General features: G+C 33.9%; 1 protein-coding gene across 6 annotated transcripts in view; it reads left to right on the top strand.

Annotated features, from left to right (window-relative positions):
- Window positions 1-27,473, top strand: part of RTTN (rotatin) — a 79,576-nt gene that overhangs the window by 28,284 nt on the left and 23,819 nt on the right. For 4 of the 6 annotated variants that reach the window (XM_069004353.1, XM_069004355.1, XM_069004358.1 and 1 more), the window contains 16 exons: window positions 1,424-1,541; window positions 1,809-1,905; window positions 2,688-2,756; window positions 3,101-3,289; window positions 3,981-4,220; window positions 5,586-5,730; window positions 6,512-6,666; window positions 7,931-8,150; window positions 9,815-9,943; window positions 11,258-11,365; window positions 11,925-12,083; window positions 13,419-13,490; window positions 16,887-17,079; window positions 19,881-19,963; window positions 25,962-26,070; window positions 26,772-26,970. In XM_069004353.1, coding sequence (XP_068860454.1) covers window positions 1,424-1,541; window positions 1,809-1,905; window positions 2,688-2,756; window positions 3,101-3,289; window positions 3,981-4,220; window positions 5,586-5,730; window positions 6,512-6,666; window positions 7,931-8,150; window positions 9,815-9,943; window positions 11,258-11,365; window positions 11,925-12,083; window positions 13,419-13,490; window positions 16,887-17,079; window positions 19,881-19,963; window positions 25,962-26,070; window positions 26,772-26,970 — 2,285 coding nt within the window. The remainder of the gene's footprint in view (window positions 1-1,423; window positions 1,542-1,808; window positions 1,906-2,687; window positions 2,757-3,100; window positions 3,290-3,980; window positions 4,221-5,585; window positions 5,731-6,511; window positions 6,667-7,930; window positions 8,151-9,814; window positions 9,944-11,257; window positions 11,366-11,924; window positions 12,084-13,418; window positions 13,491-16,886; window positions 17,080-19,880; window positions 19,964-25,961; window positions 26,071-26,771; window positions 26,971-27,473) is intronic. The other 2 variants (XM_069004356.1, XM_069004357.1) reach the window with 2 other exon arrangements.

Here is a 27,473-nt window from a genome sequence, read left to right on the forward strand (position 1 = left end):
GAGTTAGTTTTAGAAACCATGACAAGTCTTATGTAGTAATGACTTTTTTCCCAAAAGTGTACAAGAGAAAAAAACTGCTTGATACTTAGTGGAATTCCTTTTTTTTGTCAAACTAATGAAAATTACATTCTTCTTCAGGAGTGGCAATTTCCCTCCCCAGATTATCAGTATCTAAGATTATTTTTATCTCTGTAGCATTAAGGAATGTCTTGTCCAGTTTATGATAGCTTGTACAGAAGTACTTTAGTAAACTGTTCTAATACAGTTGAAGAAATTGAAATATTGGGTTCCTCAGGTGTTTTACTGTGGGGGTTTTTTTTAGTATCAGTTTTTTAGTATCTTCTTTAGAGAGAGAAAGTAATCCAAATGTTGTTTTGGTTTGGGTAGTGAGTAGATATTGCTCAATAATACAGAATGACAAGCATGGGAAATATATTGCCCTAAACAGATTCTTCATGGTCAAGTAAGAGTCTAGGATGAACTTTAAAATAATATTTTTAGCCCTTTATAAAGTTTAATTTAATCCTGGAAGGGTTCAGGCAACAGCTCTCTATGGCCTGTGACATTAGGACACTATCCTAAGGGATCTAGTCCAGATTCTTGGTTCTCCCCTTGAATGATTTTTTTTTTTTAATTTCATCATAAAATTAATAGCAAAAAAAAAATCAACAAAAAAATCTTACATGTTCTTAGAAAGGTGGCTACTGAGAAAAGAAAATAAAAGATGTCGTAGAAGTAAAAAGCAGCATCGAAATAAGGCTTTATGTGTAACTGTGCAAAAAATTCTTTCCATACTAAATAAGTAGGGCTTTTGTTCATGCAGTATTAAACTAAAATGTATTTGTTGATGCTGTTTGCAAAACAAATTTTAAAGGCAGAAACTCATAGGCAAAGTAATGATACAGTGAATGGAATACACTCTTCTCATTCTTAGGAGCTGTGACTTTGGTTGTATTTTTGGACATTCACTGATACTTTAACTTTTAGCAAACTTCTTTCCATTCTCATGTTCTGACAGCATGGGACCCAGAAAATTAATGTGATATAATAAAGTATTTGCATTTTTTAAAAAATGAATAAACTTACACAGTTGTAAATACTTGGTGGTTTTTTAAATAATTCAGCTCACATATATCCTTGTTAAAATTATATAACTTGAAAGCAAATGTTGTAATTCTGTTATGAAGCCAAAGACCAATAAAATTACCATCAATTAATAAAATGAATCAAAAAGTAAATAAATATTTTTTAATGAAGATGCAGTTGTCATCTGGCTGAAATGTGCTTGTCTAAGGAAGTACTAGGATTCTCTTTTACAAATGATGGAATATATTGTTTAATAGTGTGAGAGTCCATGTTAAGCACATCATAATAAATTATACTGATAGTTATCTTTATTTAATCTTTTTCTCTGTTCCTGCAGCTTATGGAATCCATAGTGTTGCCATGTCTGACACTCCTACGCAAAATTGTGTCTGTTGACCCAGTTGTTCGCCTGTCCCTAGCACAGCAGCCTTCTTTACTGCTTTTGCTGTTCAGAGGTAAAGACTCTATTTCCACTGTAATACCCAGTTAGATGTTTAACCAAATACCTTCTTAAGAACTTTGATTCTTCTTCTCAATCTGAAGAACTTCAGATTCTGCTATTGAAGAGATAAACCATCGTGTGCTAGTTTTACCCATGTTGTGGCATGTGTTGAAGAGATTGGCAGGAAACTGTGGAAAGCAGTTGCTTTTAACTAGTGTCTATGTATTATTAGGTGTCAATGTTTTTCTAACGCATTTATAAATATCTTTATTTTATTCAGTTTCCCTGATACTACAAAGTGATCGTGCTGTTTTAACTGAAACTGCAGTATTGCTTTGTCTTCTGTTGTTTGATGAAGTAGCAAGAACAGAAACATGGTATGAAAATCCACTTATTTAATAGCATATTTTCTAGATAAATTTGAAGGTTTTAATAGAAATAAATTTTTATGTCTCCAGACAAGTTGTGCTCCAAACTTTTATAGATCCAAAATTGCATATTTGTAGTCCAAATTGTTTCAATACTTGGGTTACATGCTCTATAGGCCTACATGGCATATTTTTGCACTATGAATACTTCAGTGTTAATTTTATTTTTCAAAAAGCCTTGATTGGTCTGTAGTCCATCTTTTCCATGAATAGAAACTATGCAAATAAAATAGCTATTTGTAGACAGGTTTTTTAAACTTAATTAAAATTCTCCTATTTACTTTGGCTTTTAAGTGTAGCAGTTGTCTTTAAAGCATCAGACCTCAACTTATGATATTTTATTATTTGAAAGTTGTGTATGCATGAAAAAATATGCTTTTAGCATATTTCACACACATGAAATACACTGAAAATACTTAAAATGTGTGTTTTTTCTCTAACAGAAAAAACAAAACAAGTATGTGGGGTTTTTAATGTACAGTATATCTGCAATAAGTATGCCATATTTAAGAACTATCTAAGTATCTTAAGATTTAAGAACTATCTTAATATTGCATAATCATGAAGAAATATTATTTATTAATACACAGTATTCATCAATGGGTTATTAAAGATCTAGCTAAAGGGAGAAATACATCTATATCCAAATAATAAGGAAATAATGTGTGTAGCACTAGGAGAAAAACAAATCTTAAAATAGGGCATAATGACTATGACTTAATCTCTTGCAGGGCTGATGGCATAGCCAGTAATTATACTGAGGTACCTGCCTTCAGTTTACCTGTTGCTGTTGTTAGAAGGTATGTGTGGGTCATGGCTGGTTGGTTGGTTGGTCCATTGGTTTTGATTGCGTTACAGTTTCCTGCTGATTTCCATTTTCTGTCCTTCCTGAACTATGGAAGTGGCAGAATGAGGGGAAACATTGATTTAATATCAAATCAGCATTTTGATGATGATGAAATCAGCATTTTTAAATAGGGAATTTTTTCTCCATGTCGTTTTTTGTCTGTAAATGAGTTTCGAAAACTTTATTTGCAGACTTACAAGCTGGTTGTAATGGAACATTTAATTTAAAAATGAGCAAACAAGAAAAACTCTCACCAACCACTTTCAAAAATTGTTACTGTTATTTGTGTATTTTTAGGTATCATCTGCCAGTCAGGATCACTGGTCATCATGTAGTTAGCCCTAATACTGTTGTGATACCATTGTCTTCTGAGTGCTTGACTATGAAACCTGTGTCAGATATGCTTAAGACAGCCTGGAATCTGTCATGGTACCATGGGATTGAAAACCTACTGCAGCTGATAAATTATGAGAAGGAAGCAGAAACGTGAGCCATTTTATCTTTCATTTTAAGTCCCAATAGATCTCAATTAAAATAGCATTCCATCAAGTTTAAATAGGTTTTCAACTTCAAACAGCAGTTCAAGCTGTTAATTGTTTGAGAATGCTGTCATTTAAATGTAAAGGATCACATCCCAAGAGGATGAAGGTATGTTGTCATAGCTAATGTTTTACCTCAGTTGTTTATACATAAAGTCTAGAGCTTGATCTTTTATTGATGGTCAGGCTAAATTCAACCAACTTTAAATGGGCTCTGTGGCTGTTTTTCTTTGTAGTCATTGTGGTTTCTTAGGGAACTGACTCCTTTTTCCTACTATGTAGACCCCAACTATAAAGTTGCATGACTTTTTCTTTATTTTCTTGAAGGTTTAAATTTCAAGTAAATATGCTTCTTAATGGTAATGCTAAGACTTAGTATTTAGGTACTGTTTTTCCAAAGAACTCAAAACACCTCATGATTTACATGTGATGGTGTTATTTCTGGTTTTGTTTTAATTTTTTGTTTGCTTTGGTTTTTTTGAACGGTTAATGAAGAAAGAATTGGCTAACAAAAACAAAGTTTTAAGTCAATTTCTGTTTTGTCTTGTCAATTAAGCAGGAAAGGGAAGAAGTCAACACTCTCTGAAACAGATTGTAGAGACACTGGCTGTTAATAATTTTTCTCTATGCCTTTTCAGATTTTTAGATTCTCTGAAACTTTCCTCAGAAGACATTCTTATATTGAAAATAACTCACACAAACTATGGACTGCAGGATTGTCTTAGTTTGATCATTCAGGCAGCATCCCACAGTGATGTTAGGACGTCTCTCACTAGGCTTAGCTTCTATGTCCTGAATGACAGACTTGCATTAAAATGCAGTTCTGGGCCTTTTGGAACCACTTTGAAGAGCTTTGATTGGCAGAAAGCAATGAACAGGTAAGCATACTGACTACAAGAATCCATTAAAGATTGTTACACTGAAATGGTAAAATTTCTACTTTTCATATTTTAAATTAAGGGAATTGATTTTCATGCATCTCTGATTCTGAGATATAGATGTAGATATAGATATAGATATAGGTACAGGCTGACAGGAACCGTAGGCAGTTCAACAAGGGGAGGTGCAGAGTCCTGCACCTGGGGAGGAACAAGCCCATGCGCCTGTATATCCTGGGATTCACCAAGCTGGGAAAGCAACTGCAGAAAAGGATCTGGGGGTCCTGGTGGACACCAAGGTGAAAATGAACCAGCAGTTTGTCCTTGCAGTAAAGAAGGCAAATGTTATCCTGGGCTTCTTTAGGGGGAGTGTTGACAGCAGGCTGAGGCATGTGATCCTTCCTCTATTCAGCACTGCTGAGGCCACATCTGGACCTCTGGGTCCAGTTTTGGACTTGCCAGTGTAATAGAGAATCATACGGAGAACACATACTGGAGAGAATCCAATGAAGCACCACAAAGATAATGAAAGACTGGAGTATCTTTCCTATGTGTAAAGGATGAGAGAGCTGGGACTATAAATGTGGAGGAAAGAAGGCTCAGAGTGAGGATCTTATCAGTGTGTACGAGCAGCAGAAGAGAAGGTGGGGCCAGGCTCTTTACAGTGGTGTCCAGTGACAGAAGCAATGGTCACAAACTGAAACACAGGAGGATCCCTGTGAATATCTGGAAACACTTTTTTACTGTGGAGGTCACCAAACACAGACACAGGTTGCTGAAAGAGGTTGTAGCATCTCTATCCTTGGAGTTACTCAAAAGCTTCCTGATCGTGATCCTGAGCAACCAGCTGCAGGTGTCCCTTCAAAAGCAGGGTATCAGGACCACGTGACCTCTGCAAGTCCCTTCCAGTCTCAAAGATTATGTGATTTTGTAATTGACATACACAAAACTATCAAATATTTAAAACTCTGTGTTTAAAAGAAGGGCTATTTGAAATGCATAGGTAAACTTTACTATTATTATCAGATGCTAATTTTTCATAAATAATTAATTTTTTATTCCCTGTGATCCTGCTCAGATTTGTCTACATTTTACTCTACAGAATTTCATGTTTACCATATACAAGTAAACTTTAAAATATACATAACTATTTTTCATGCTAATAATAAGAGTAACAACAATATTAACAGCATATTATAAGTATAATATGTTAATACAATGCCATATTTTTTATATGTGAATATGTGTATTATACATATTCTGTATAATTTAACACTTGCAGGTTACTTCAGTTCTATTAGCCTGAGATTTTAATCTCTCTTTTAAAATGCTACAAGTATGAAAGTGTTTTTATTTGTATTTCAGGTTTCTACAAGTGCTTCCAGCTTCTGTGGAAGATGAAAAGCTTTTGGTAGATGTCTTAAGATTTTTAAACAAATTGCTTAGAGAGCAGAAATCAAATCTGGAGTCAGACCATCTAAAGTGGATCTTGAAATCATTTCTTAAAAATGTAAGAACAGGGTTGTTGTATATACTTAAATGATTTGTTTGACCATGTAACTATACTTGCACACACATGTGCATACATGTAGAGCAGCATGAGAGTGTGCTTAGCTACATAGCTACAAATGCATTATCTGTGTAACATGCCAGATCATCCATTGTCTTACACAGGGTGTCCTATGTTAATGCAGTCTGCATGCACTTGCATTTTGCCATTTGCAAATACAATCTATGCATTTAGGGAAAAATGCTAGTAGACTTAATTTCAATTGCTTACAGGCTACAGGTATTTCAATTATATCGCTACCTGGGAATCCTATGAATTTTTTTAAGTATGGCCCATTCAATACATTAATATAAAACCTTAAAGTCATTTGATATGAAGTCTTTCAAGCAGCTGCAATGTACAAAATGGAACTTGAACTAATTTTGTTACTATGTGTTTTCTGGTTTTTTGTGATCTGTTTTTTATTTCAGGTTATTGCTGTATTACTTTGAGTTTTCTTTCATGCTTCAAAATACAGTCTACTTAATGCCAGGATATTTTAAAGGCCTTCCCAGTAGATTCTTTTATGGCATTTAGTAGATTCAAGATTCAAGTTATTGGTAATTATAGGATTTTTTCACTGTGCCTTTTGCAGTTACTTCTTAGTAAAATAATCATGGAATTTCTGATGTATAATGTGTGTGATTTGCAAGTTTGCAACAGAAAAATGGCTTTAATGAGGGTATTAAAATAGGATTTAAACAATGCATTATGTGACTGTATTTTTATTCTTTTCTTTTAGCAGCCAAAATCCCTTTTGGGCCTCCTGGTACGAACAGAATCCCAAGTGCAAGATGAAATGGATGAAACACAGGCTGCTGTCAGGCAACGACTGGATAAAGAACTCATTCGTCTTTTTAACATGTTGCTGGTTTGTTCCGTGTCAGTGACTGACAGGTACAGTGCAAATAGACCTGCCTGGGTGATTCTGACTGGGGTTCATAACTCCTATTGCTGCTGAATTTTGGTCAGAGTTTGAATATCATTACATCATGACTCAATTGTTCTGAGCCGTAAAAATTGAATATACACTCTTGAAATGGAAATCAACATTAGATATTCCTTTTCACAGTAAAATTAGGAAATTAACCAGGAAACTTAAAAGAGAATGTGCTAGTGATCACTTAGCAAATGGATAATTAAATTGATTGCACTGAGAAGATGGGCTGTTTCTTTTTCACTGCTGCAAATTTGCATGAACAAATGGTAACTTCATTGATTTTGTAGCGTGTGTTTATAGCAAAGTAAAACATAGAAATATTTGAAATATTAATAAATATTTATTTTCATTGAACTCCTTTTTGGCCTGTTTGGGGACAGCTACTTTTAGCATGAAGTTCCAACCTTTTTCTGTCAATTGAGCAAACACAGAAATTAATTTATATTATTTCTTCTTCAAGTTTCTCATAAAACCTTTCCCACACCAAATCTCTCTATCCAAATTTATTCTAAGAGCTAGTAAAATTGCAGATTAAGATAATATTTGATTATTTAGTATCACAATATAACTGTTTGTAAAAATATTTTCAAAATGTTACCTTTTTCATTATTCCCACCTGGTTATTTTCTAAAAGTTTTGACAGTGGGAAAAGGGGCATATTATAGAAATCACTGCTAGTTATGTATCTCACACTCCTGTATTTTTATCTACTTAATTCTAGATTTATTGTATTTCACAGGAAATATTTTTAAACTTGTCTCTTGAACCAGAACAAACATAGGTGTAATAGGCCATGCATTTAAGAGTTGGACTTGATAATCCTTGTGGGTACCTTCCAAATTAGAATATTCTTGATCCTGTGTGATTCTGGAACTACTGAGCTTTACATCTCTTCTCGTTGTGTTATCTGTTGCCCTCAGTCTCTTGCCCTTTATTTAACATGCTCCTTAATAATGAGTTATATCTCCTTTGCCTTTTTTTAGTTAAGCAACTTTGTTGTAATCAGATGCAATATTATGTTTTCAGAACCTGTGCGAAGCTAGACATGTCAAATTTAATTTCATGTTTCTCTTTGTATAACACAATATTAAGTAATTGAGATGCTGAGCCTCACAGACTAACAGTAAGAATGAGGCATTGGCCTTTGGCAAAATGATTCTTTTCATTTCAACATCTTTATATTGATGGTTAATCTTTTTTGTTTTTTTACAATTAAACCAGAGAGGGCTTGGAACTTTCTGGTTCTTTCAGAACAGAGCTGGCTCTGAAGCTGCTTCAATGCTTAAGGCTAACAGATGCACCACATTTTTATGGACTTCCATCACTGGAGAGAACATTACAAGGAATGGTTCATGTTACTGCACTTCCAGGCTGGAGTACCTATTCTGCTGAAGTTGAACCTGTCACAATTTGTAAGAAATATTTAACTGGTCTTCTTGAGGTAAGTAGCTTATGTTCTTGCTTAGCTTTTGGTTTGAATGCTTGTAAAGAACTGTGTAAATAATGACACTATGCTTTTTACAATGTGCTTTTAGTGAATGTCATCACTAGCAGTAGGTGTGGGAAAGATGCTTTTTCCTGCTAAGTGAATAGGAATGATACGGAGACTAGATTGAGTGATGTGTATCTGTAGTTGTGAAGATTTGTTGTATTGCATGTGCTTTCATCACTGGCTTAAGAAGTAATACAAAGAGAGTGTAGTTTTAAGCAAGATAAAAAATATATGTGGTGTTTTTAATGACTGAAACTCTAAGAAGAAAAATCCAAGATAACTTCCCTCAGGCAAAATCCACATATGAAAGGTGGTCTGAGGGAAGAGCAGCTTGTTAGGTAGGTTGTGAACTGAGAAAGCAGAAAAGAGGTAATTCAAGATGCTGCAGTTGTTGGAAAGACAAAATTTCATTCTTGTTTTCAGTGTTCTTATTTGTTTGCTAAGTCCGTGAACGTGGTAGACAACTAGCTTTTGCTCCTAAAATTATATCTTTTGAAAACTCCAATTTTCTTAAAACTTGAAAGGAAAAGCATACTTCTGAATTTGTTTGTTTAACACATATTCAGTAATGTACAGTTAGAAGTTTTTAGTTTCAAATACCAATACATATAATGAAAAAAATATAGTGTTTTAGGGGTCTTAATTTGCCAAGATTTCTTGAGTAGAAAGAAATAAATTTTTTAGACCTATTTGATTAGGTGAGCTCTGTGACTTGAAGTCTAGACTAAAAATGGCACCAAGGTTATAGATATTGACATAGATATCAAAAAAGAAAGATAATTACTAGAAAAAATAAATATTATGGCATGAAATCAACTTGTGATGCTTAAGCTCTTGTTCAGAAGAATTAGGCAGTTTTACTTGGCCCAAATTTGAAAGCAAATGTAGGTTTCTTTTGCAGAGGAATGGAGAAAGTGGGTTTAAAAAAAATTTCTATAGACTGGGACACTGAAAGAAAGAACAACAGCAAAATGCAGAGGTTTAAATCACCATGTTTTGTGGAGAAAAGTAAATCTAGAAGTGTATCTTCTAAGATTATTATTTTCTAAAAAGTATTTTGGGGTGTGTTTTATTGAAAGAAGTATGCCTTTTATTTTAGTATGCATGGTTAGATATTTGGTCAGACGGTTTATTTTATGTTATGATCCAGTGACCTTTATTTCTGTTTATTAGTATTTGATATAGAAAGCTGATAAATTTATTAAAATCACAATAAAATATCTAAATGACCCTTTCTCTTGAACACAGAATTTTGAAAAGAAATTTTATTTTTAATTCCAGACATAGCAAAAGAAACCCTGGGTACAATAAATGAACTTTCACATCCATGAAAAGAAACTTTCAGGCTTCTACTCAACTTAGAGATTACTATTAAGCTTGACTGTATTCTTCATTTGAATAAAAAAATAAAAACCACAGATGTTCAGAAGTTTAAATGTATAGGAAAGCATTACATGACCAATGACTCAGAAGTAAGGAAATTCTTACAATTCAGCTAGAAGTCTATCATCTTCTCATGAGTTTAAATTATGATTTAGTGTGTAAGACAGTTTGTACTCTGTTTGTGTGCTGTTTACAGTAAAGCTGTTAAGAACTTGTACCCCCACTCTTAGGTCATCTCATCGTTTTATGTTGAATGGGGGGGAAATGCCATGTCCTTCATGGGAAAAGGTGTTACAAAAAGCACAGTCCTTTGCTTGCTTCACTTATCTCACGAAATGATGGCTCAAGCCAAAGATACGGTGAGTGCATTACACTTGTCCTTATCTTGTCATTGGTGAGGGCTACATACAAAGAGATTTTAACTTCTGATGTTCAGTGACAGTTTTCTGTCATGGTTTAGGAATGGTACTCTCCAATTGAGTAGTGCTGCTAAAACCACACCACTTCTTACTCCTCTTTCCCCTCCAATTGAAGCACAAAAGGCAAAAAAAAACCCCTTTTGATCTCATTTGGTCTATAATCTTAGATAAATGTACAGGATAGAGTATGGTATACAAAAAAGCTGAAGAATCAGTTCTAGCCATATTGAAATTCTATGGATTTTGAAAGGCCTTCTTTCAGAATAAGTATCATTTTCTTTTTTATAAAAAAAGAAGAATCAGGATTTTATATAGGATGAATAAATTTAAGAATTTTTAGCATCATTATTTCTTCAGCCTCACAAACAACAGGCTTTCTAACATATGTTTAAACATTCATGTGTGTAGAGTTTTCACAGTTGTGTGTATATATATATATATGAAAGAATATGTACATACATGGAAAAAGGATTTTCAGTTAAAAGGAGCTATCACTATGTACTAGCAAAATTCATATTATGCTTTGTGTTCATGTACATCTTTGAGAGCTAGATTTCTGAAAGTTTATTAAAAGTAGCCTTTATCCTGAAGCAGTTGAAGCAAATTCAACAATTAAGTATTGTCATTTTACAGAATTAAAATCCAGTCTTACTTATATCTGTGATAGCCACAAATGGAAACCTTTCATTGTGATCACGTATGGGTATAACTAGAAATTGCAGTGTACCTGCTTCTCCAGATTCCAGGTGTCTCTTTCTTCAGTTCTCTACTCCTTTTTCAAGATACTAAGTACTGGAAGAGTTTATTAAAATTGGGAGGGGACGGAGTTTTAAGTACACTGCAGGGAGACAGCAGCTTCCAAAGACTTAGATCATAAATGCATGGATGGAGGAGTGGACTTGAATTATTATTTTAGTATCGTTATTATGGAGTAATATGTATAGTAGCATAATGATAAGTTTCATTTTCTTGTGTTTCTAAGTCATAATCTGTGTGTACAACAGTGTTACTGTTTAGACTGTACTAATAATTTTTAGTCTCAAAGAAATTGTAAAACCTGGCTGTTGTTTACAATTGTGTAATTTAGTGTCAAATCCTTACAGAAAGAGAAATACAAAATTATCCTTCCTTCGTGCCATCAGTGTTAAACAAAAGTGTTTTAGTTGTAGTTGGTAGTTCACACTGTTAATATGCTGGCATGGATTGAAAGATTTATAAAATAATTTCTTAATTTGTTTTCTGTTTTCTAATCAGGACTGGATATCTCTTTGGTCTTTGCCTTATGATAATAGTGAAGAACAAGTTCTGTCTCATCTAGGTCTGGCATGGCTGGTTCCTTTATGGGTAGATAGAGATCCTGAGGTTAGTTACTGTGACAGTAACTTCATATCATTTTGTGACCCTCAAGCATTTGAAAATTTTTGATTCATTAATATATTTAACAGTAGAACTGCTGTTTCGAATTATTTAAAATGTTACTGACTATTTCCTAAATAGCAGTAATAATACAGTAGGGAGAGTGTTTCCATGTAAACATCATCTGAGAAATCCTCCCTTACATCTTCTGTCTTCTATGCTTTCATTAGTCACTTACTATCATGACTCATAGGCAGTTTTCCTTGTCATTGCTGTAACTTAGCTGCAAAGCAGAAACACTTACATGAACTAAAAATTCAGAGCAAATGTATTTAATACCAATCTGTTAAATTATATGAGTTTGCTAAATTGACTTATTTTCAAGTGGTAAAATATGAAGAATATAAAAGACTATCTTGCTTATTTTTGAATACTTAAAAATAATTTTATTTTCTCAGTTGTGATTATGAGTAGAGAGCAAGAGAAATACAGGAAAAGAGGTTATTTATATCTTATGCTAATTACCATAAGAAATACCACTTTCTGTTGTGCTTATATGTACTAGGTCAGGTTTACAGCACTTGGAATAGGATCAGCTCTTACATCTCTTGAGAAAGGGTGTATTGCTTTAGGAGAAAGCTGCCAGAATATTTCAGGAGGCCTGTGGGGAACAGTGATCAACATCCTTCTGGATCAATCTGAATGTAGCATGGTACGCAGGGAGGTATGTTTCTTGTGTCCTTCTGCTGTTTTAGATTGTCAAGTTCTTTTTCATGATGGAGAAAAAAATATTTTTTTTATTCTATACATCTATTATCTGCTGCACAACACCTGCTGCTTTGTAAGTTAAACACTACCTGATTAATATAATTGTTTAGCTGCTTATTTAGGAATTGTGCAAGAAGGAACAAATACAGATTACTTGTTTGAAAACAGAAATTATATGAGCAATATACAAGTGAACACATAAAACCTCCTAAGGCTTACTCAGATAAGTAGGTTGCTAAAGCAACTTAGCATAACTGGCCTGATTTTAATGGCTCTTTGTAACATTTATGAATACTTTGGTACAAACTTACCACCTGATCTGCAGTAAGTATCTGTTCATTGCTGATATGAAGTAATTTGTCTAGGCACTGAGGTTTTTTGGTGAGAACTGAAAGTCTGTACTATGGTAGAACAACACATAGACTTATATACTGATGTATTTAAACTCTGTACACTTTATTTGCAATTTTCTATCAGTTCTAGTTGTAAGGTTTTCCTTCTGTTCCAATCAATAAGAAATAAAAAATCTGACACTCAGTGACTTGTTTTTTTCCCAGCTCTATTGCTTAAGTAATTACATTTTCCAAAGTAATATTTAAATTTATATCTCTAAATGCTTTTGAGAATGTGTGCTTCATTATTTTAACTCCAAATTATTGTCTCTTAATTATAGTCTCTTAAGAGTCAAATTATTGACAAAGGATGGACAAAATATAAAAAAAGGAATTTCAATCCATGCACAGACATGTGAAGTGTGTGTAATATAAATTGGAAAAACAAACATGCCTTGAATTTATAAAGGAAAGCATTTGAAACATGTCTTTATATCCTACTGTGTTCCCCCCATTGTCCCAATTATTTTATGATAAAGGACCCCGAAATATGAGGTCATAAACAGTTATCTAGGTTTTTCTATTCAGTAATTTTTCCCCTAGTACTTTTGTACTTTTAATGGATATTCTGTAGGATTGACTGTACTGGAACAGTGATGAAGGAATTTTATGAACAAATAAATTTGTTGCTTTGTGATTTCTATTCCATCTTTTCCTTGTCCTTTTTTCTTAACGGCCTGCTCTTGTGCCATGCTCTAATGACATCTCTTGTAAGTGAAGTTTGAGGGCTTTCAAGTTACATCCTTCTAATTACTTTTTCCCAATGTGAACACAAGAATTCTGTGTATTTCTGCATATGTCTAAAGCAGTGGAGTAATATGTAGACTGTACTATTCAGTGTGATGTGGTTTTTTGAACTGATGGCTAGATGGCAATACTGATGTTTTAATTTCTTTCAGGCTGCTTTTATTCTGCAAAATCTACTTGTGATTCCAATTCCTACAGAAGACTTGAAAGATTGTATTTGGCAAGTGAGTGACTATTCCATTTGATGACAAAAGTCATAATGTCACAGAGAGATGTCATTTGGTATGAAAACTTGTGTCAGCATACGTATAAAATATAAATTTAAAGAATTACATGTTTAAGGTTACGTTTTGGAAAGAGAAACAAATGAATAGACGAACTTCTCTCAAACTTCCAGCAAGCTCAATAAAAGAACCAAATTTAGTTTGTATATATGCTGCATTTCATGAATGTAGTATCTGGGGGTTCCTAGGAAACTTGCTTACTTATATAGTATATCATGAATATTTTAGGATAGAAATTGGTAATTTATTTTGCCCACACTTGGAATGTGGGTAAAATGTGATTTGAGGAGTATGAAGAAGAGGAAGTTCTGAGAATGTGATGTTTATAAAATGTTTTGAAAGAAAGAAGCAGTTTGTCACTTAGGTCAATTTAAATGCTTGTTAAAGACAACCACTTGCTCAAAGCAGGGTGAACTAGACCAGGTTGCTCAGGGCTGTTTCCAGTTGGATTTCAAGTTTCTCCAAGAATGGAGACTCCACAATCTGTCTGGGCAACTTGTTCTAATGTTTGACTACCCTCAGACAGAAAGCTTTTTCTTAGTTTTAAATAGAATTTCCTGTATTTTAGTTTTTGCTCAACCCCTTTTCTTCTGTCACTGGATACCAGTGAGAAGAGTCTGTCTCCCTTTACCTTCTCTCATCAGATATTTATCAAACTGATAAAATCCCCTGGAGACTTTTCCAGTTCTGCCCTTGAGTCAGTCATCTCATTTTACTCTCAGCAAGTCTGGTTCATTGCACATAAAGATGTTTGGATCTTAGCTTGCAATTTTTAAAATTTTTGTGACATTGATACCTTTTTTTAATGTCTGTCTCGCTCCTTCCAGTGTGTGAGATCGTTGCCTATATGGGAACGGTGTATGTTAGTTTTTGAAGAAATTTGCAGATGCAACAATATCATTTTTAATCTGTTCCTTTCTGCGAAAGATCAAGTTAGTGCTGAAAGACATTCCAGCTGTTTTACTAGGATAAGTTATCTATGATTCAGCTGCACCCAAAATCAATTATGCTATTTCTTGCAGAGTTGAATTTTACAGAATATGATCACATATACAAAAAAGATAAGACAAAGGAATATGTGGAAACAATTTTACAAATCTGGCCCTTGTTTCAGTCTTACTGCTTCTAATTTATCAATATAAATAGTAATTGTTTAAATTCATAATAGCAGGGGATTTACAAAAGGACAGCCATTGTAAGTTGTCAATATAGACTCTATTAAAAGTTGCTTTTTAGTCTTTTTTTAAAAATTTCAATGACTGTGGTGAAGTGACAAAAATTGCATCCAGTTGCAGAATTCTGGATGAATTCCAGTGCAATTAAAAGAAGCTTTGAGTCAATGTGATTCTTATTAAGAACTGCAATTTAATGAAATTTGCTTGTCACTTAATAAGTGTTCATGCTGAAAGATATTATCAAGCAACACTTTATGGTAACTGGTAAATTAAAACTGTTCAAAATACAAACAACAATTGAAACGGTAAGGTACCACCAGGATCAAGTTTTATATTTCAGAGTTACTTTTTTCCCCTCACACTAAGATAATTTGTCTGTTTCCTTTAATGCCAGGAAGAAAAGGAGGGCTATCAAGTGGATCTCGCTGAATAGTAGGAATACTGGGCCATAGCCAAAGTAGAATATTATCATTTTATCCTCTAGGCAAATAGGACTGGAAAAGGAAATATAAGCAGAGTTTGTAGGCCACTATCTTCATGAGAATGTCTCTAGTGTTACTGTTGTCTAGGTGATCTGCTTTATAATATTTCATTTTGCTATGTCACTTAAAAAATTTCCTATGCCACTCTTAAGTCATCAGTAAAGTCAACCTGTGTAAAGTATTCTGAGAGTGCAGCAGACTGTGTTGTATAAAGATTGCTGAAGTCAGAGCACTCTGTGAATGTAATTGATGAGTAACTCTTTCAAGGCTCCCCTTGTACAATAAAGTATCTGGCATGACTTTTGAAACTGGCAAAGACAAAACTGGGTAGTAAAATTTGCACTAAATTTATCAGTATTTCCTGAGTTCTCATTTGCCATAGTCAATACAGTGTAAGTCTATTGCTGACAGTGTATGAGGAGAGATTTATAACTCATCATAAATAGTTCACTTGAAATCCTCCATTCTGCATCAAACTGTTCGTCGTATCTGATTCTTCACTAGTTGGTGTAAAAGGCAAATAGTGAAAATAGTTTCTGGATTACAGAAACCCAAAAAGAATGAGAGTAACCATCTAAAATTTTGGTGATAACTTATCTTGTAATACGAAATAGTTTTACTGCTTCTACTTGATCTGGTTTGGGGTTTTGTTTTGTTTTGTTGGGAAATAAACTTGTAGTCAGTGTAAATGAAGGGGTTGGGGGAGAGTCCCTTGGGGATAAATAGTGTTTTCAAATTACTTATTTTCAGTTGGTCCAACTCTGCTCTCTCCCAACTGCCAAAAAGGTTATTAGTTAGCATGGAAAATTTTTCTTTCCATAATTTTAACTAGTTTATTTTTTAACTACTGCAAGATGCCCTCTAAAACTGCCTTTCTGAATGTAATTGGTTTGAATTTTTCTGAGTTCTGCCTTCTTTGCACTTCTAATTTTTATGGTCAGTCTAAACCAGATTATGTGTAGCTTAATAAAACTTTCTGGTTTTTTGTCTTAACATGGAAAACACTGTAGAAACATTTAACAAAGGCAGTCAACTGAAAATGTTTATTTGAAATATGACTAGAATCCATTATCTTAAGGTATAAATCCACTGCTCTAGGATGTTTTCCCTGATTTAGTATTTTCCCAGTTTTTCCCTGTCAGTATTTATAAAGAAATAACTGAAAACCATACTTCAAAGAGAATTTTTTCAGTTTATGTCTTGTTTTCTAAATAAATCTTTTCTCATAGAAGATTGACAAAACTAGGTGTAGTATAATGACAGTATACTTTAGAGCAGGATGGCTTTTTCAGGATATTTACTCTTATCTAAGTGTGCTGTTTTTCTAAGGAAAGCTTTTTCATTACTTGATATCTGTAAGTAGAATTAAATGAGACATTAAAATTGTAAAGTCTACTGATACATTTATTGTCTTGAAGCCATTCATTTATAGCTTTTCATGAGTTTCTACTTAACTGTTAGCACACTTCTCAGGAGATAAATAGCTGATTTTGCTAAGCCATGACAGCTTTTATAAAAGATTATGATTTAGCTCAATGTTAAAATTTGCATTTCATTTTTGGAATTTATTAGTTACAGCCTGTAAACCAGTGTACACACACATACACACCATTAGCCTTAATTATTCTATGTAAAACATTTCTTTAAAGTAATGATGTTTGTGGATTTCCTGTCTTCAGGGCCCTTGTGTACATGATGAAGAATCTGGCCTCTCTCAGACAGGAATACCTGCACTTAAGGCCCTTTTGTATCACTGCCAGTTCTATGAACAGGTGAATCAGATGGTGAAACACTGTTACCTGGGATGTTACATGTTTGATTTGAATTCTTACAAGGAAGACAACCTCAACATAGAAAAAGGTGGTGTAACTGGTAAGTGATGTTGATGTAATCTTGTAGTATTTTAAACCTACTTAAATAACTTCTAATTTTGAGTCACTTACCTCCAATAATTCTTAATAAAAAGGAAACTAAAAATATCTAAACCCTGCACTTAAATATGTTGTGGAGTTGAAATATTGCTGTGAGGATTTAAGTAGATAAGTTACTAGTTTAATAGTTTTACTAGTTTACATCTCCAGAATGTTGAAAATGGAAAAGACATAATTGGTTCTGCAGTGCGTTTTCTTGCAAAATATTGGGGGTAAAATACTTTTACTTATTTCCACTTTGTGACATCCAGTCAACTTTCATACAAGGAAAATTTGGGGAAAAGAAATATGTTGACTGCTTTTAAGACTCCTGTTTCTTGATGTGTTCAACTTCAAGGTCACCTGAGTAGGAGTGGACTCTAATAATCTGAATTAAGCTGCATTCTAAGACATTCAGATATAATTTAATTCATAGACTGATGAAATGTAATACTCAGATTGGATTTGTTTATTTTTAACCTGTATACCCTTGGGATATCTCAGATCTAACATTTATATTGACTAATCATTCATTGAACAATATTTCTAAGGCTCACTATGATGCATTGTGGGAACACACATTCTTGTCCAAATTATATGATGATCATAAGTTTAGAGAGCTAGGGGATTTTTCAGAGCTCAGTTAGTAAAAGCTTTCAAGGGACAGAAAATTAATGAGTTCTTTTTCTTTTCGTTCCTATTTGTGGGCCTAAGTTTCCATATTTCCATCTTTTAAGGCTGTAGATTTAAATATTTCTTTTTAAGTCGTTGTCATGGGCAGACTAAACTTCAGACAAAGCTGTTTAGAGAAGCCCTCCCACTGAATCATGAGGTGGAGGAAGGACCCCCTTGCTCTCTAAACTCCTCCTCAGAGAGGAGCCTGGGTGCAGCTGGATCCAATCCTAGACCCAGACTTTGTCAGTGGTTTAAATCTAAGGAATTATAGAGGTATGGTTGAACCTTTGTCTGACTTTATCCTGTAGGATTAAGGATGCCAAACCAGATATATTTATATAGGAATGAATGACTTGCTATGCTAAATGATGAGACAAAAAGATCTTAATCAGCATTATTTGCTACACAGTATAGAAGCTAAAACTACTAGTCTAGCATAGTACAGTATAGTGTGCTCTATTAAAGCAGCTATATTACAGCTGGCAAAAAAGAAGCAATTTTTAAGTAGAGATTGATGTTACTCACCCATACCAATGACCCTGGGCACATCTCTTTCGCTCAGTCTGGAGGAGTGACCTTGAGGGGCATCCCCACCCAAGGGAGGAATCTCCACATGCACTTCAAGGGGTGTTTTGGAAAAGCCTGCTGTTTGAAAGTTGGACTGGACTTTGAGAGTTTAAAGTGATTGACTGTCAGTCATATGTCTCAGGCCAACTTGTGCCTTAGGATTTTTAGATAAATGTGGCAGATATGATAAAGTATCCTTCAACTCACTATCAGGATGTTTAACTTTTGGGCTTCATGAGTCAGGCAGGTTTAGTAAAAAATTCAACACCAAAAGCAGCATGACACCCCCTCTCAGTTCACCACTTATAGTTTTGCAAAGTAAAGTATTGTTTGAGTTGTTTTGCACATTCCAGGCAGAGCATCCTGCTAAAGTCTGCATTTGTTGAACCTGTTCAAGAGGCATGAACAGAAGAGGAATATCCCCAGCTAAGTTACGACTTTATGACAGACCCAAGGAAAAGAAGCATTCTTGGTTAACTCACTGAGAGAAATACCTCAGCAGTATACAAAATTCCAGCCATAAAAATCCTCAATTTCTTCAGTGTCTTCTTTTTTTTATCTCTAAGTGTAATTTTTCAATCCAAGACATTTTACTGCTCCCATAGTCCTCTTTTTTGTGCCTTTTGGTAGTTCTGTTAGCAGTGCAATATCTTATCTAAGAGTAACTCAAAATGTAGAATGATACAACTTTTAAGTGAGCAGTTGGGATACGTTTTATCATGTCATTGCAAAGCAAAGCCAGAAAATACAGTATTTCAGGAATAAGAAACAAATTTTTTCTTTCTTTAGAAAGTGGAGAACAGGCCTAAACCCTGTTGGATTTTTCCCTATGTAGTTTTCTCACGTTTTTCAGGAATATGAAAAACTCATCTGCAAAGTTATGCTAAAAATAAAATAGTTCAGTTGAATAATTAGTGAAGATACATATAGGACATCTACTTTTGTGGGCTTTGCACTTGCAGTCTGTGTAGTCTAGCTTTATTCTTTATTTTCTTTTCTAAATATATGAAAGCTTCTAAGCTATTATTGACAGATTTGTGATATAAAATTTTTGGCACTTTTTATTCTAAAACAGGTTTGCAAAGTAATTCTGCCTGTATTTATGAATATGGGTTCTCTTGAAACTACTTCTCTTAAAATGTGAAATTGTTTGAAGACAAGGATATCTGTTCATTATATGTGTTCTTTGAGACCCCAGTATCTTCAATACTTTTGTACTCTTGCGTTTTAACTAAAACTAAATCTGAACTATTTGAAATGACTAAAGGTTATGCAGCTGCAGTTTGAGCGAAGTGTAGCTTTTTCTAGACTATGTTGCACTGAAAAACTTCTATTTCTGTTTTTTCAGGGAATTTGATGGATAAGATTTCATAGGTACACTGTGTGAAAACTTGTATTCTGAGATCTTCAGAAGGATAGCTGTGGTTGGCTACTTTTTCACTGAAACAATCCTTTAAAAAGCTTGTTATACTCTTTGCTGATCTTACAGTAATTTTGATTCTTATTTTTGTTTCCCTACAGATTTTGATGATTCTCTTAATCTTTGGAAGGCTCCACCGAGTCAGAGCAAATCTTCACATTCTCACTCAACATCTGAAACTATGGTAACTTGCAGAGTAATCTATTAATTTTAAATATAAAGTTGTTTGTGAACTGCTTTCAAGAAAATTAGCACTCTAAAAATTGTTTAAAAAACTCCAGCAAAACACAAAACCTGAAATCAGTCAGAAATTAGCTGTGAAACTAAGTTGAAATTCACTCCAGTGTAGCTTTACTATGCTGAAAAACCCTATCATGACTATTGACCTGAGCAAAAATAAATGAGATAACTTCCCTTGACTAGCTCAGTGCATAAGGCAGTACTGAATTCTATAGCTTCCCACAGCAAGACATTTTCTCTAGAGATTACTCTTTAATTGGCTTTATTGACAAAATGCGGTCGTCTCCATTTCTGGTTGTCACTCCTGTTGCTTTTATCCAAATTGTCCTTTCAGAGTGAACCTGTATTTACACAACACAGCTACAGAACTGGATCAATCAAAGCCACATAAATACATTGGGTATTCTGTGCCTGGACTATGAAAATGCTTTTGTAGAATTTAAAAGTGGCACAAGTGTTTGCAGGACCCAAAAGGACATGCAAAACAGAAAGCAGGTGGCTGCTTGAAAAATTTGTTTCTGGCTAGGATGACTACTGCAATGAAAAGCTGTCCACATGTGCCATCTTTCAAGATGGCAAATGCAAAGGAGGAGAAATTGAAATACATTCTTTCAGTTCCAGGGTGGACTTGCAATATCAGTTCAGGCTGTGGAGGAAGCTTTTATAACATTCATTAGTTACCTGATAAAAATCATGTATTTTTCAAAGACTGCGGTATAGCTCCAATAAAACTCTGACATGTTGCACTGAAATACATTTCTTTGGTTTAATATTCAAAATTTTTCATTTAAGCATGACCGTCTAATCTATTACGGAAGCCAGAATTTCATTGCTCAGAAATTTCTTTTTTCTTAAATAGATGCATGTACTGATGTGACAAAGGCTGATAAATTACAAGATCCTATATTTTTTTATTGATTAAAATTGCTATTCCCAGTTTTGCTGTGGAACATGGTAAAAATAAAAACAGAAAAACCAATACTGAAGTTTCATCTCAAAGTATTACACAAGTATAATTTCGTTACTCTTTTGATTCTCTCTTATAAATGTATTGCTGTCTAGTACTCATAATGTTATCTGGCGTGTTCTTAATAATTGAGGAAAAAGTACAGTCTTAATTGTAAGCTAAAATGTGTAATTTTCAGAAATTTTATTAATTAATTTGATGTTCAATAATCTAAAACAACAATCCCCCTCATCCCCTTGGCGTTATTCTAAACACAAATACTCAAATTTGAAGATTAAAACCACAATAAACGAAAGTGCATGTCAATCATGAGGTATATGCAATCATATTTGCTGCTTAAAAAACATTTACATTAGAATCTCAGATTTTTTAAAAGCAGTTGTTCCCAGATCACTTTTTACTGAATAAATTGAGTACCATTTACTTAGAGGAATGAAAGTTGAACAAATTTCATCTTGTTTTGTTCATGTTACTTGAAGGCAAAATTAAATTCCAGCAATTCTTATCAGGGATGAGTGTCTAATCTACTTAAAATTGTGCTTGAGTTTTTATGAATAATTGGAGAGTTCATTACATTAAATTTCTTCAGCTTCAGTAGTTTAAAAAAAAAAGAAAAAAAGGAAAAATAATTTGGAGTCGACTACATCAAGTTAATGTATTATATTTATATATGTACAGTAGCATCATAGTTTAACATAAAGACTTAGCTCTACTATTCCATTCAACAGATAGACAACTAATTATTAAAAGTGGAAAGCACAGTGTAGTACTAAGATACACTAATTTATGTCAGTCTTCCACATATTGTAGACTTCATTCTTGCTAAGCTTATGCTCTTACAGCTAACCATGTGAGTTTTATAGAAGTTTGTGTTTTGTTTTGTTTTCTTTCTTTCCCTGACACAAACTCACACTAAGACTTTGATCGTCATTTCTGGAAGTTAGTTTAATTTCCATTTATCCTTCATGGACATTTTTAGCAACTGTAAAGTTTTGGGTTTTTTTAATTAACTAAGTTTCTTACCTTTAAAAAAATGCCAGTGCTGACATGACAGATTGAAAATTTCCAAGCTGCAAGAGGTGGAGTTCTGATGTTCCAATGCCACTATTATTAGGAGAAAAAAGATGGAGGAGTGTAACTTTAATGGAGTCTGATTGCAAACTGTATTTCAGAGCGCAGTTACCTGAAGTGTTTATCTAGTGAAGTTAGGAAATACTTCTGAAAATTCGAACTTGTCCTGAAACCAGGCATTTCTAATTTATTCCTATATAACTTCAAATTTTTGGGTTACAGTTCGACCCAATTTCTGTTTTCATGTATGAGTAAAGAAATATAGTTATGAAGTCATTACAAAAAGTTTTTAGCAGTTTGTTGCTAAATGTTGGATGGTGATGGTGCCAGGAATATATTGTTACTCCAAGCCCACGAGATGGCGTGCTTTCCCCATCACATATGGAAAGGAATCTGCAGGTCTTATTGAAGGGAGAAATGTGTTTTAGGTGCATTGCACAGATTGGATGAAAACACCCACAAGAGAGAATGTGCAATCAAACCAAGTGGAATTGTTTCTATTGAAAACTATTCTCTGATATTTTAATAACATTTAAAAAAAAGAAGGTTGATCTAGGTATGTCCATATCTATTCCTACTGCTAACATGCTGTTAGTTTTCTCTGCTTTCCAATTTCATGTAGCTAGTGCTTTATTTGAGATGTCTGCTATCATGAGCTGATTTCACATAGGGTCATATGACCTTAACTGAAAGTTGCAACTAAATTACTTTTTGGCTTCATCTTTTTTTCTACATCCCCAGTTATTTTCCCCAAATTTGCAGAAAGAAAAATCGAGAAAATTAAAAAGAGTGTCACAAATTTCGCAGAGACCATAAGTAAAATTTTGCTCATTTTATGCAGTAAAGAATAGTTATGCAGGGATTAAATCAATGATTCAATGTAATAGAAAAAGACAGCAGAACTGGATTGTCTGTTCTGTGTTAACTCGTGTGGACTGTATTTTGTGCCTTTAAGATCCCAGTGGATTACACGTTTTTGTCAAATTCATCTTTATTTTTCTGTGAACTGAAATGTGGATACTGCAAAAAGGCCAGTTCTGACATGATTAATAATCTTGGTCTTTTATAGAATAAATAGTTTAAACGTTAACTCAGGTTATCATTAGAGGAGACAAATCCTTACTCTTGTTTTAACCATCATGTTTGGTTTGTGTTCAGTACGTATGACAAGAGATCACCAATCTGCGTGGAGATACCACCTTGCTTTACACTGCATAAATATGTTGGGGCTGTCCTGTGTCCAGGACATCTTAGCAAAATGAGCAGTTCTTAAAAAAACTTGAGCTAAAAATTATTTGGGCTAAAGATCTACAGACAGTTCCCAGACAGCTTTAAGTCATGGCCATTCTTTCCTATGAAATCTTCTTGCTATTTTTTATAAAAATGTGTGCTTTATTTTCTGGAACCGTGGTTACCAGAGTGCTATACAGTTAAGTGATTTAAACCTCTGAAAAGAGAACTGAATAGAATTAATCACTGCAAGCCTATTAAAGCAATGCCACAGGGATTTTTGTACTAGAGGTTAAGAAAAGAGCTTTTATTCCTATCTGGTAGATAAAAATGGCAAAACCCTCACATTTCTCCTATGTTTCCACTCTGACAATTTTTGTATTCTTTTGAATTAGTTCTAATCTGCAGTTGTCATCTCCCTCTCCACACACAGAGAACCTTTTCCCCTATTATACCCCCTTCTAAAGTTTCACTGTTAAGGAACACAATGCTTCATTGCTCCCAGGAGCAATATGGTGGCAGTAGTAAATATCCTTTACTAAATACTTGTGTCCAGTGTCCCAGACTTCCAGTTCATCCTTATCAAAGGTGATTTATAAAAGTGGTAATATCTTTTTTTTTTCCTGGAAGGTGGAACAATGTGGAAACAACTTGTGTGAATGTATGTTTTCTGTTATGATAGCAGAAAATTTATGGGTTTAATCTATTTCCCACTGTGAAGCAATTATCAATAATGATATTTTTCTAACTAGATAAAGCTTTTGCATTTTTTTTTTTTTAACATAACTGAGAACTTCTTTTTATTTTCTTGCCCAAAGTGTTTAGAGAACTGTAGAAGATAGCAAAAGAACAGTTGTATGGGGTAGCCAATACTGTTTACTAATATGTGAAAGGTTGTATAATTCATAATAATATCTGTAAGATGAATCTCAGTATAGTTAAAGTCCTTTTCGGGTTTTACTTGTTTCAGAAGAACTATATGGACTGTTAGAAGTTACATTTTGGGCTTGCACTGTTTAGGGAAAAGAGTTATGGTTTTTGACACCTATGAGAATGCTTGGAATTGAAGTATAGTGCTGAATAAATGCAGAATTTGCCATGTGTTAAGATCGATTGGTTTGATATAAGTAATGGATTTTAATAATTATTTAAATTAGCAAGCATAAAACTTTAAATACCTTATTTTAATTGGAAAATATGCTTTTTATTTGTGAAATCAAAATAGAATTTGAATTTCAGTCACTCAGTACAGTTTGGTACTGCATTTTGCTAATAAGAAAATTATTTAGCCAAGCATCATCCTAGTGTTTATGTGATCCAAGCTCTATGTGAATTCTGGGTTTTGGACACACCCCCAAATCTTACAGTAGTTTGTTTTATGTGTTACAATAACCCTCTGACTTTTCTTGAGGAACAGCTGAGCAGGCTTGACAAGAAAGACTCAAGACTGTAGGATGAACAACAGTGAGAGACCAGAGGGAAATGGGGGAGAAAAGGAAGTTACAACATGGAGGTTGCAAGGATACAATAGCTAGGAAGAGAGTGATCTGTGATTTCCTTCCCTGCACCCTTTTTGTCTGTTAAGTCACTTTTAACCATTTCCTTGGGTAAAAATATATTCCAGATGTTATTCTAATAAACCTTTAAAAAAAACCCCAAACCTTTGAAATATTTCAGTCTTCCTTAGAAAGCTCCCTGTGAAGAAAATTCTAATAACACCCTTCTTCAGGTTGTAACTCTGCTGGGATTTATTTGGATTCCCCCACTTCCTGTATTCTTTGCTCCATATAGTGACACTCTTGAAGAAAGTTGTCTGATGTGAATTGTCCATTGAGAAAATAAAAACCAGAAGTGAAAGAGTGACTTGACATGATAGATACTTGTCCTATGCTCTGAAACAGGTTACAGGTCTTGTTTCACAAAAACACATAATTTAGCTGGACACTCTTGGTCTTCTGATTTCAGGCTTGTGGTTTTAAACACAGTAGCAAGAGCATTAAGAACTTTTGAAAACACACAAAATTCATAATGTAAATAATGAAAAATTGGTAGGAGGAGCATGGTATTATGTCAGTAAAGTTATCTACTGTCATTTAAACATCTCATATTTTCACTATGCAATGAATATATATAAGGATCACGGGATTAAGGTTAAGAAAAGTACCCAGAGTCAGAAAGACTCAGGGACATCAACTTTGACTGATCACAAATGTAAGTGTGATATTTTTATCTGAGTGTGTTCTGGTACAAAGGGACAAGTGTTCATGTTCTCAGTAGAGCAAATAATCCATGAAAAATTTGAGTTTAAATGCTTCAGTAATGTCTTTCTATCTTTATCCAAATGTAGGTTGAGTCGATTATATGGATGAAAAAGAAGGATGAAGAGAAGGAATTTTCAGTAACATGGGCATTGATCAGTTTTCAACTGAAGTGTTTCAGACTGTTCATATTGCCCATCTTTTAACAGTTTCAATTATTGGATATTTATCATATATATACGCACACACAGTGGACAAGGACAAAATTTAATCAAATTGATTTTGAACAGTAATATTTACATCATATTTGGTTTTGTTGGTCATGATGGGTTGTTCCCCCTTCCCAAGCAGAATATAAATAGAAGACTAGTCCGTAAAAGCTGGAATCAACTAGTTTCCTTTTTATGACTTTCTAGATTCTGTCTGCATCACCATCACTGGGGAGTGTTACTGAGCTTCAGGCAACAGTTCCAAGTTCAGCCAGTTTTATTCCTGAAACTGTAGTTGATCGGCTTACTGCACAAGGCAAGTCAAGCTTGAGTTGTGTACCTAATGCTAAATACAGTGTATTCACCTGCCCATATTTCAGTATTTGTTCATGCTGTACGTTGTACAGCTTGCATGTTGCTGGAGCAGCTGATGCTCCTAGTGGTTGTTTTAGAAGACAAACATTAAACACGTTCTTTCATATTAAATTTGACAGAAGCAAGTGAAAATGGTACTGCTGAAATGTAACTCAAGACTTAGGTTCTCTTCCTGGCATCTAGTCACGTTTTCAGCACATCACTCATGGTGTAGCTGTCATATACATACGTGCCCACAGGAGTGTGCATGCACACACATACACAAAGATGTGTATATAATTCTCTTTATATGTAGATAGATAAAAACTAATATAATATAAAAAATATATTTATAATCATGTATGTAGTGAGAGCTATGTGCCAATAAAAATATTATTCTTTTAAAGAAAGGACTGGGAATTTGTGTCTTTCCAAATTTGCTACTTATCTTTATTTAATGCCTGGTAGAAGAAGCATTTTATTTCAGAACTACTTCCTATATCTGATTTCTTCTTTTTTTTGCATTCATTCCTGAATATACAGTTTAAATATAGAGAGGACTTGGATGTTTTATGAAAAATATAAATAAATTTGTTTTATGTAACTACTGTAATTTAATATTTTGGTTGTTTTGGTTGCTTTTTTTTATTCAACACACTCTAGGTCAAAGTGATACAACCATAACAGAATCTCCAAGTGAACATGATTCTCCCATGTCTGCTGCTCTGTCTAAACAACGTGCTGTAGTCACACCTGCCCTTTTGTCAGCTGTTTGCAGCCTTCTGCACAATTTGCTGGTTGTCATGCCAAAAGATACTGGAATTGCTCTTCAACAAACACATTTGCTAACAACTCTCAGCAGGTATGAGATCAATAACTGTTGAACTACAAACAAGGTGTAGTGATAGAGGTTTAAAAAATCTTTGAATGAGATCTACCCATGTTTCTTGCTAAAACTGTTAAACATATTGATCACTTCTTGCTCCTAAAGTGTTCAAAATTGCTTTTTTTTTTAAAAAAAAATACAATCAGCTGATGAAAAGAATCAAAACGATTTCTTTTTTTTCACAGAATAGGTAGTCAGTGATTCCATTTGTGGTCTATGTCTTATACAGGACTACTGTGTTCTTCTCATGATGTTTTAGGTTCTTGTCAAGTATTTGGAATTACAGATCATTTCAGCTCATTTTATGATTTTCTTCTTTGAATTATATGAAATATTTTGAAGATGAGCCAAGGGTTCTCACACTAAAAGAGAGTAAATAGAACTTGCCAAATTTGCCTGATAGATCCTAGTGTTTTACTTCTTCTTAAAAGGAGTAACCACTTCAATGAAGTCTTCAGATTTTATTCCATGTTTCCACT

Source organism: Aphelocoma coerulescens, chromosome 2, assembly GCF_041296385.1.
Source record: "Aphelocoma coerulescens isolate FSJ_1873_10779 chromosome 2, UR_Acoe_1.0, whole genome shotgun sequence".
Classification (NCBI taxonomy): domain Eukaryota; kingdom Metazoa; phylum Chordata; class Aves; order Passeriformes; family Corvidae; genus Aphelocoma; species Aphelocoma coerulescens.